An 11,440-nucleotide genomic window follows, 5' to 3' on the forward strand; every position below is an offset into this window, starting at 1 on the left:
GGGGCAGATAAAAGAATTTACCGAGACAATTGTAAAGCCAGATTTACTTTTAAAAGTATAAAAACACTTTGCGAGGAGGCAAAGGGCAGGATCAGCAAAAGAGAAACTGACTGCCAGGAAACAAAGGCTTGCTGGAGAATTTGTAGAATAGTGTTTATGCTGTCTGTTGAAGAGAGCTTTGTGCAGTATCTACAAGGCAAAGGTTGCAGTGAGCTAACTTGCAGGTGTTTGGTGATAGTTGGACACAGGAAGGACGACTGTGAGTTATTTGCACAGGAGGGCTGTGTACTGGACCATGAAGAAAGGCAGACTTGTAGCTTATCTGCCTTATCTCTTTGCTTTCCCCTGATGAGGACTCCACAGCTAGAAGGTACTGAAGGTCCTACAGTACATCAGTGAGAAAGGGTTTTGAGTTGAACACGGAGAGAGCAGTGCAATGTCTTTATTGTAGAACTTTATTTCAATTATCTCCAGCCCTTTTTCAATAATAGGGTAAGCATTTCTTCATGAAATAATTAAATACGTGTAAGAATTATGTAACAGTCTTTTATACAAGTACACCATAATTTACTTGGAGTCCTTGAATTGTACATTTAAATTGTATTTTTCACCATTACACACCTTATGGCTGTGGTGAGCATACCACACACTTTAAGGCTGGCTTATGGATTAGTTTCTAAAGACTGACATCCTAAGATTAGAGAGCATGGCCATTTGTCACATTCCTGATTCACATAGAAAAGATTCTCTTCTTGTTCCCTTTTTTGTTTCAAGCCAGAACTCAAAGGGAAACAAAGAAAATAATAAGCTTTGAGGAGGAAAGTACACATTGAGGTCTGACTTTTTCAATTCCTAGTGAATGACATCAAGCAAATCTCTTTCTGATTTTTACTGTAAAACTGAGGATGTTTTTATCTAAGATTATTTTTCAAGAATAAAATAGTCTGGGAGCAGTGGCCAACTTCTATAATCCCAGCTCTTTAGGAAGGAGAGGCAGGAGGATCTCGCGAGCCAAGAAGTTCAAGGTTACAGTGAGCTGATGGTTGCCACTGCATTCCTGCCTGGACAACAGAGTGAAACGCTGTCAAAAAAAAAAAAAAAAAAAAAAGGTGGGGTGTGGTGTCTCACACCTGTAATCCCAGCATTTTGGGAGGCCAAGGCGGGTGGATCACTTTTGATCAGGATATTCAAGACCAGCCTGGCCAACTTGGCGAAACCCCCTCTCTACGAAAAAAAAAAAAATTAGCTGGGACATACCTGTAATCCCAGCTACTCATGGAAAATCGCTTGAACCTGGGAGGCAGAGGTTGCAGTAAGCTGAGATTGTGCCACTGCACTCCAGCCTGGGTAACAGAGTGAGACTCATCTCAAAAAAAAAAAAAAAAGAATAAAATAAAATTAGACAATATATGAGAAATGACCTCGCCAATTCTAAAAACATTATAGATGTATTAGATGCTACACTGTGCCTTAAACTGATCTAAAACATATAATATACAAACATTGCCTTTCACATATATATCATATATGCATGTATTATCTATATGCATATTATATATCTATATACATAGATATACATTCAAGTAAACATAAAGTTTGAAAAAATACTTGGGTGAAATGTGGGTCCCTGCTTCACAACAGGGTCCCCCAGTTGCAGCATCATGTATAATTTAAATATTGACATTTTGTTTTTAGGGAAGAAGTATCTTAAAGGTTGATTATAGAAACCTAGAGATTTGATGGTGTAAAACGTGTTACCTTTTATGAGTGGCAGACACTATTGAGAATCTGCTGAAAGTGGCAGCTCCTTCCATGAAAAGAATACACATTCTTGTATATGCACACATTCTTGGAACGTGGATTTTAACCGGTGGTTGTGGAAATGTGTTGAAGAGCTCTTTTATGCAACTCAGTTTTTCTGTGCCATGTGGAATTAGAGAAAAAAATAGGTTGAACACACAAGAAAAGCAGCTTTATGTTTATATATAGCAGGCCACAATTATGTGAGGGAAGATGAAGTTGAGACCATTTAAGAAAATTTCTAAATCAACATCATAGCTAAAGAAAGCTTAAATTGTCAACTATAATCTCAGGTCAAAGAATCTCCAATCCTCTACTCAAGGATATTCCTCTGTTCATCCCAGTCCTAGTTCTCCTCCTCCCCACCAAAGCCTTCTCATAATGCTCTCAACCATAGAGCTATCAGCCAGCTCTGAGGCTTTCAACCTAGACCACTAACCCACCTCTGAGTTATTGGTCTTAGTGTTCCTGCTGGCTGGACAATCACCCCCAAGTCTGTCCACCAAACTGCTGCAAACATTTTAAAGGCTTGATCCCAACAAGGCATCCCTCTCTGATAAGGTATATGAAATTCATTTTATTGGTACTTCAATTTCCTTTAAAAAAACCAACTTTTTTAGAAACCGCATTTCACTCTGTCACTTGGGCTGGAGTGCAGTGGTGCCATCACAGCTCACTGCAGCCTTGAACTCCTGAACTGAAGCAATCCTCCAACCTCAGCCTCCCAAGTAGCTAGGAATACAGGCAAGAACCACTATGCCCAAAGAGATGGAGTCTCATTATGTTGCCAAGGCTGTTGATCTCCTGGACTCAAGCAATCCTGCCTCAGCCTCCCAAAGTGCGGATATTACAGACAGAAACCACTGTGCCTGGCCCTCAGTTTCCTTGTGTATTGAAATATGGAGATGAGTTCTTCCCACTACTAGGCCACTTGTGCCTTTCTCTCTCTCTCTCTTTCTCAAACTATGTACCTCTATGGTTATAAGGCTCTCAAAAGGGGTCCACTAAAACATTAATTCTCTCTCCATAGCTCTGGGCTCTGACCCTCACATCAGTATGCAAGTTCAAGAAAATGGAGAAATCTGCCTCGAGTGCACCTCAGTGGGATGGTACCCAGAGCCCCAGGTGCAGTGGAGAAGTTCCAAGGGAGAGAAGTTTCCATCTACATCAGAGTCCAGGAATCCCGATGAAGAAGGTTTGTTCACTGTGGCTGCTTCAGTGATCATCAGAGACACTTCCGTGAAAAATGTGTCCTGCTACATCCAGAATCTCCTTCTTGGCCAGGAGAAGGAAGTAGAAATATTCATACCAGGTTAGTGGAACCAATGCTGCTGGATTCCTATGTTGACACAGCTTCAGAGCCATACCACCTGGGACATCTGCCCAGATGTGACCTCCTGGCAGAGTTGTCTACTTTCCCCACCTAAGCTCTTGTCCACTGACTTAAAGGAACCCCGTCAACTTTATTAGAAGAGTTAAGATACTGAAGACATAAATCTACCTTGATCTCATATAAATTTCTATTTAATTTTTGAGACAGTGTCTCACTCTGTTGCCCAGACTGAAGGGCAGCAGCAGAATGATCTCAGCTCACTGCAAGTTCCGCTTCCTAGGTTCAAGTGATTCTCCTGCCTCAGCTCCAGAACAGCTGGGATGACAAGTGCACACCACCATGCCCAACTAACTTTTTGTATTTTTAGCAAAGGCAGGGTTTCACCATGTCCCCCAGGTTGGTCTTGAACTTCTGGCCTCAAGCAATCCACCTGCCTTGGCCTCCCAAAGTGCTGGGATTATAGGTGTGAGTCATTGCACCCAGCGAAATTCCAGATTTTCCATTTTAGGAGATCTAAGTGAGATAGAGAGGCTTTGTCCCTGGAGACCTTCCTGATCCAGAGCCTTCTTGCCTCAAGTAAACAAAAAGAATAAGTTGGCCGGGCGCGGTGGCTCATGCCTGTAATCCCAGCACTTTGGGAGGCCGACACGGGGGTAGACCACAAGGTCAAGAGATCGATACCATCCTGACTAACACGGTGAAAACCCGCTTCTACTAAAAATACAAAAAAATTAGCCGGGCATGGTGGCGGGTGCCTGTAGTCCCAGCTACTCGGGAGGCTGAGGCAGGAGAATGGCATGAACCTAGGAGGCAGAGGTTGCAGTGAGCTGAGATCGCGCCACTGCACTCCATCCTGGGCGACAGAACGAGACTCCGTCTCAAAAAAAAGACTAAGTTTTTTTTCTACTTTTGCCATTTCCACCCATAACCACTTCTCCCTCCCATTCCGTGCTAGAGCTCTGTCTAGGTTTCCAGGGTCCTCAGGGAAGCAAATCCTCTCATTATTCCCCAGATACTGTCTCTGGTTCAGGCAGGAACTTTCCTTATTCTTTGGTCAATGAGTCCCATTCTGTTACATACAGAGGCACATTTCCCTTTCCTTATTTACCTCCTTCATCCTCTTGGCTCCCATTGTGCACTGATAGTTAAGGAGGAATTTCTATAATGACATGAATCTGTCCATTATATTTATTATTTCACAGGTCCTGTCCTCAAATTACTCTTCATTTTCCTCTTTCTTTGCTGACTCCTGCTTGAAGTCAATTTTTTTCTGAAAATTTTAGAATGGCATTGGAGTGACTATTTTTTGCTATATGAGGGAGGAGAGTGGTCCAGGCCATCACCTACCTCTTCTACCCTTCTTTGGAATCTGGAGAAAAGCCAGACTTGCTCAGCATTTCTCAACTAATGTCCTTCTTGGGGATTTTATTTTAGCTTCCTCCATCCCAAGGCTGACTCCTTGGATAGTGGCTGTGGCTGTCATCCTGATGGTTCTAGGACTTCTCACCATTGGGTCCATATTTTTCACTTGGAGACTATACAACGAAAGATCCAGAGAGAGGAGGAATGAATTCAGCTCTAAAGGTACGTCATAGAATCCACAAGGGCTACGTGTCAGGAGTGCTTCAGAGGCAGGCTGGATCCAAGTCCTTTAGAATGACTTCCTTTAGGATGACAGGAAGATATTTGAGGCCGGGCATGGTGGCTCACACCTATAATCCCAGCAGTTTTGGAGGCCGAGGCAGGTGGATCACCTGAGGTCAGGAGTTCGAGATCAGCCTGGCCAACATGGCAAAACTCCATCTCGACTCAAAATACAAAAATTAGCCAGGCTTGGTGGTGGGTGCCTGTAATCCCAGCTACTTGGGAGGCTGAGGCAGGAGAATTGCTTGAACCTGGGAGGCGGAGGTTGCAGTAAGCCAAGATTGTGCCATTGCACTCTAGCCTGAGCAACAGAGTAAGACTCCATCTCAAAAAAAGAAGAAGATACTTGATTCTAGAATTTTGAAAATTGGAAGGAATCATAAGGCTCCTGAAGTCACAGATGCCAATATGAAGAAGCACAGAAGTTTGGGGCATAGGCAGAGTCTAATCAAGATATCAGGCCTGATGTTTACTCACTACCCACCCTCAGACCCTACTCCCACTTTTAACTCAATTACCCAGTACCAATCTTATTATTAAAGATCTGAGGCCGGGAGCAGTGGCTTATGCCTGTAATCTTAGCACTTCGGGAGGCTGAGGTGGGTGGATCACATGAGGTCAGGAGTTCAAGACCAGACTGGACAACATGGTGAAACCCTGTCTCTACTAAAAATACAAAATTTAGCCAGGATGGTGGCGCACACCTGTAGTCCCATCTACTCAGGAGGCTGAGGCGGCAGAATTGCTTGACCCTGGGAGGTGGAGGTTACAGTGAGCTGAGACTGCACCACTGCACTCCAGACTGGGTGACAGAATGAGATTCTATCTAAAAAGAAAAAAAAAAAATCTGATCCCAAGCCACTTCCAATATGTAGGAACTTCCTGCATCTTTCTTCAAAAACAAAGCAAAACAAAATCCTTGTTCTTGATTTATTGGCAATGCTTCAATATTCAAGTAGTCATGAATTAAACAGTTCCTCCTTTGTGTGTTTCCCACACGAGTTTTGTCCCCTCCTTTACATCCACTATACATTGAGGTATTTTTGTTTGTTTTCCAGAGAGACTCCTGGAAGAACTCAGTAAGTTCTGTCTCCTTGTTATTTCACCCACAGAGTTTTCTCTCTCTATTATATAACCTGTCAATGACTATCTTTCTCTTTTGTTGCAGAATGGAGAAAGGCTACATTGCATGCAGGTCAGTGGCTCTGAACTTCTCTAGGGCTCTGAGGCTTTATCCCCTGGGAATTCAAAGTGCTATGATACTTGGAAATGAAAACACTAACACACTTTAGTGATGAGGACAGGAAGGAAACCAGTGATGACAAATGGCCTCAACAGTTTCTGTGAGGCACACAGAGAACCCTCGAAAGATGGCCAGGAGACAAGCCCCTTCCATCAGAGTCCCATTAGGCCACCCTAGGCACAGTCAGCTCTTACATCACCCTCTGGCTGCTGGTAAGGGGGGATCCTGTGGTGAATGGAGGCCCATGAGCAGGCCAAACATCTCCCCACCTCCAGGAGACCTGTCAACTCCTACAACAGTGCTCTGTTTCTTAGGAGAAGGAAAGACAGTCCTGTAACCTGTAATATTCACTGATGTCAGATCTACTGTTTCTTTCTCTCCAGTTGATGTGACTCTGGACCCAGACACAGCTCATCCCCACCTCTTTCTTTATGAGGATTCAAAATCTGTTCGACTGGAAGATTCACGTCAGAAACTGCCTGAGAAACCAGAGAGATTTGACTCCTGGCCCTGTGTGTTGGGCCGTGAGACCTTCACCTCAGGAAGGCATTACTGGGAGGTGGAGGTGGGAGACAGGACTGACTGGGCAATCGGTGTGTGTAGGGAGAATGTGATGAAGAAAGGATTCGACCCCATGACTCCTGAGAATGGGTTCTGGGCTGTAGAGTTGTATGGAAATGGGTACTGGGCCCTCACTCCTCTCCGGACCCCTCTCCCATTGGCAGGACCCCCACGCCGGGTTGGGATTTTCCTAGACTATGAATCAGGAGACATCTCCTTCTACAACATGAATGATGGATCTCATATCTATACTTTCTCCAACGTCTCTGTCTCTGGCCCCCTCCGGCCCTTCTTTTGCCTATGGTCCTGTGGTAAAAAGCCCCTGACCATCTGCCCAATTGCTGATGGGTCTGAGGGGGTCACAGTCATTGCTAATGCCCAGGACCTTTCTAAGGAGATCCCATTGTCCCCCATAGGGGAAGACTCTGCCTCTGCAGATGCAGACACACTCCATTCTAAGCTAATCCCTACCCAACCCAGCCAAGGGGCACCTTAAGGAATATCCCAGCTCATCTGTTTTCCTTTCCTCTAACCCCTCTCCTCCATAGCCTTCTGAGGCTTCACCAGCCAGCTTCACCCAGCCTGTTTCTTCCTGTTGGGTGGCAATTAATCAATCCTGTGAAGGTTGCATCACTGCTGCTAGAGAGGGTGGGGATTGCACCTTCCGAATCTGTTTCTGTACCAATATTTGGGGGATGGAGGGGTGACTCAAACTGCTTCTTGTGTTCTCCTAATCCCTTAAGACTAGAACCTATAGGAAACTACTTGGAGCAAACTCAAAAGGACAGATTAGGGATCGAGATCGGGTCAGGTTAGCAAGGGGTTGTGGTTGAAATGTCTTGGTATCCAGGATAAGGGTATGTGGAAAAACAGGCTTTAGGCAAGTGGAAAATTCAAAATGTGCTGCGAAAGGACAATCTCAGGCTGAAATCCCATAACGGAACTTGGAGGGAACATTATGATGGAGGGAAGTGAGGTGAACCCAGGCACATGATGAACACCTGGCTCACCCATAGAGTTTTCACAGCCTATATCTCAAATTTTCTAAGCCATGTCCTATAGGATAGAGGAGACTGGCCCCACTTCTATGGGTGCTGAGCTCTGGAAAAGGGGGAGCAGAGAAGAACTGAGATGAGCAGGGATGAAGAGTCAGGCAGAAAGTGTGATAGAGGAGAGAATTTTTGACAAAACTCGAAAGTTGTTTGCACCGCTGTCCTTTGTGCCCTATTCTTTTCTCTGCGCCCTCCTGTTTCTCCCTTGCCTGGAGGTCATTCCACCCTCAGTATGTTGACTCCACAAGTTTCCAGTTGTCCTCTTCTTTTTGTTATAGCATCTCTCCATTTCAAAGACATTCCTAGAAATCATCCTTCAGTGATATCATTACTTGATCAGCCACCATCTCAACCTTATGTCACCTCAGCCCTCATCTCAATGCCCAAACCCCTTACGCACACCTTTGGTTAGCTTTAACTGCCTCCATTTCCACACTGTGCACCTTTCACTGTTTCCCTACCCAGCTTTCCTACACGCTGCCTCTCCTCGGGGTCCCCTGAATGCCGCATTATTGTGTTCAGCACAGCTGGACTGACTGCACCTATGTATTTGCCCCTGAGCACTTTCCTGTATACATGTGGCTTGTCTTGCCAATGAACTCTGGCTTACACCTTCCATTTCCATTGTATTCTCCATTTTCCAGGATAGATGTTGCTCATTGTCTTTACCTAATAAATAAATTTGTCTGATTGCTGACAGCAGCCTCTTAACCTTTCTTTATGTGAACTGAAACAAAATAAAACATAGGGAAAGAAACTTGTATGGGAATGCAGCTGTCCAAAGCTTTGTCATTGTATGTGGTCTCAGACTCATCTCTAGGCCTGATGGCAGTGGGCTCACCAGGGCAGGTACACATAGGGGCTGATGCCTCATGAGGGAACAACTACTTACCAATGGTCTTCAAGCAGGAATACAGAATCTCAACTCAGGAACAATTTTGTGTTAGTCCATTCTCATATTTCTGTAAAGAAATACCTGAAACTGGGTAATTTATAAAGATAAGAAGTTTAGGCTGGGCACGGTGGCTCACGCCTGTAATCCCAGCACTTTGGGAGGCCAAGACGGGTGGATCACGAGGTCAGGAGTTTGAGACTAGCCTGACAAACATGGTGAAACCCCGCCTCTACTAAAAATACAAAAATTAGCCAGGTGTGGTGGCAGGCAACCGTAATCCAAGCTACTCAGAAGGCTGAGGCAGGAGAATCACTTGAACCCGGGATGCAGAGGTTGCATTGAGCTGAGATCATACCATTGCACTACAGCCTGGGTGACACAGCAAGACTCCGTCTCAGAAAAAAAAAAAAAGATAAGAAGTTTAATTGGTTCATAGTTCTGTAGGCATGACAGCTTCTGCTCAGCTTCTGGGGTGCCTCAGGAAATTTACAATCATGGCAGAAGGCGAAGGGGAAGCAGGCAAGTCTTAATGGCCGTGGCAGAAGGAAGACAGCAGCAGGGATAGGGGAGGAGGTTGCGGGAGCAGGGGATGTGTTACACACTTTTAAACAATCAGATCTCATAATTAGTCACTCATTCACTATCACAAAAATAGCACTGGCCGGGCACGGTGGCTCACGCCTATAATCCCAGAACTTTAGGAGGCCGAGGTGGGCAGATCACCTGAGGTCAGGAGCTCAAGACCAGCCTGGCTAATATGGTGAAACCCCGTCTCTACTAAAAATACCAAAAAAATTAGGCAGTCGTGGTGGCATATGTCTGTAGTCCCACCTACTCAGGAGACTGAGGCAGGAGAATTGGTTGAACCTGGGAGGCAGAGGTTGCAGTGAGCCGAGATCATGCCACTCACTTCACACCAGCCTGGGCGACAGAGAGAGACTCCATCTCCAAAAAAAAAAAGAAAGAAAAAAATAAAAAGAAAAAAATATAGCACTGAGGGGATGGTGCTAAACCACTCATGAGAAACTACCCCCATTATCTAATTACCTCCCAATGGGCCACACCTCCAACATTAGGGATTACAGTTGAACATGGAATCTGGGTGGGGACACAGATCCAAACTATATCAAATAATTTCCAAAGATCACCCACCCCATTTTTCTTCCTTTAATTCCAAGGCCTTACCATTAAAGATTTCCCAAACATTTCCTCCTCTTGGAAAAGTCCTGTTAATTTAAAGAGCTGGCTTCACTTATCTATACCATCGATCAGGTTACCTTTACAGTAGTAGAAATGGAGTCACCACCCAAACAGGGGCAGTGGGTAGGTAGCCACTGGCATTGTGGCCCTTTGGATAGCTGAACACCTGGAGGTTCCTGGAGGGCGGTGTGTGCACAGACAAGGCTTGGGAGCTGCATGCCCCTCCCCACACACCTTGCCCTATACATATTTTCCATCTAGCTGTTCATCTGTATACTTTGTAAGATCCTTTATAATAAATCAGTAAACATGTATTTGCAGGATAGGTTGGATAAAATCAAGAGTAAACTCTATTGAAGGAAGGAGGAGGATTAGTAGCATCAGTCCCTGGATTTAAAAGGGATGTTTGAATGAAACTGGGATTCCAAGAAGAGGAAAGAGAAGACTAAAAAAGGAACTAAAAGAAATTGCTCGATCTATTTATAATACATTATGATGCATCATGAAAGTAAATACCACTCTAATACTTTCAGGATATATTATAATCCTCCCTGCACTTACTTGCTTAAATCCAACACCTATTTCTGCAATATTAAAATCCTCCAAAGCATTCTATTTGTTTTAGGAGCAAGTAGGCAGTGGAGAAGCTGTGAGCCTGCATTGCATTCTAGTGTGGGCCACAGAGAAGAGGACTCTCAAGTTGAAGAATGGACGGTATCAGCCAGAAAGAGGAAAATGGGCTTGTTTCTGGAGCTGAGGGGAGAGAAAAGGGGGTCAAATGGGAATTCACTTGGGGTTATGCATTACATTCAAGTGTGTATTTGGATACAAGCCTTTACCTCAACACCTTCCTTATCCCCATTCTGAATAGATTTCACGCCAAAGTAAAAACAAAACCAATTTGTAATCATTCTATTAAAAATAGTAAATATTTAAGAACCACAGGCAGTAGCTTTACTGATTTAAAGTGTAATGTATATCCTGAAATGTATCTCTAAACCTCACCCAGAATAGATGGACTGCCACAGAAATCCCCCTCTGAGAGTAGGGAAAAAGAACAGTCACAGATTATAATCAGCTCTATGACTCCTCTTTCCTTTTTCCCCATGACCTTCCAGGAAAATGGTCACTGGGCACAGTACTGAGCTTGTGGTAGATTCTTAGGAGATACCATGTCCTCCTTCCTTTTTCCCTCCAGCTCAAGCCAGACACACCCCTTAGAGAGAATTTATGTGGGCCAGGCGCAGTGGCTCACAACTGTAATCCCAGCACTTTGGGGAGGCCAAGGTGGGCGGATCGCTTGAGGCCAGGAGTTCTGAGGCCAGCCTGGTCAACATGGCAAAACCCTGTCTATACTAAAAATATAAAAATTAGCCAGGCATGGTGACACACGCCTGTAGTCCCATCTATTCGGGAGGCTGAGGTTGGGGGATGGCTTGAGTCTGGGAAGCAGAGGTCACAGTGAGCCAACATCATTCCACTGCACTCCAGCCTGGGGGACAGAGCCAGACACTGCCTCAAAAATAAATAAATAAATAAATAAATAAATAAATAAATAAAATAATTTATGTGCTAGAGCTAAGAACCTGCCTTTGGCTCCCTGTCCTGGTGGCACCAGCTATAAGAACTGTGCCCCAGAGATAAGGAAATTATCAGTCTCAGTATGTCTGGCCTTATTTCCAAATCTTCTAAAAGACAAGAAATGTTGCATC

The 11,440-nt window shown here is 44.5% G+C and overlaps 1 protein-coding gene across 1 annotated transcript in view; it reads left to right on the top strand.

Annotated features, from left to right (window-relative positions):
* The window catches only part of BTN1A1 (butyrophilin, subfamily 1, member A1), a 10,119-nt gene extending 1,789 nt beyond the window's left edge, over positions 1–8,330 (top strand). The window contains exons 4-8 of the mRNA XM_011962884.1: positions 2,831–3,112; positions 4,568–4,717; positions 5,836–5,856; positions 5,946–5,972; positions 6,404–8,330. Of these exons, the coding sequence (XP_011818274.1) occupies positions 2,831–3,112; positions 4,568–4,717; positions 5,836–5,856; positions 5,946–5,972; positions 6,404–7,077 (1,154 nt within the window). The 3' untranslated portion in view covers positions 7,078–8,330. The remainder of the gene's footprint in view (positions 1–2,830; positions 3,113–4,567; positions 4,718–5,835; positions 5,857–5,945; positions 5,973–6,403) is intronic.
* The last annotated feature ends 3,110 nt before the right edge of the window (positions 8,331–11,440 follow it).

Source organism: Colobus angolensis, unplaced genomic scaffold (genome assembly GCF_000951035.1).
Source record: "Colobus angolensis palliatus isolate OR3802 unplaced genomic scaffold, Cang.pa_1.0 Scaffold6, whole genome shotgun sequence".
Classification (NCBI taxonomy): Eukaryota; Metazoa; Chordata; class Mammalia; order Primates; family Cercopithecidae; genus Colobus; species Colobus angolensis.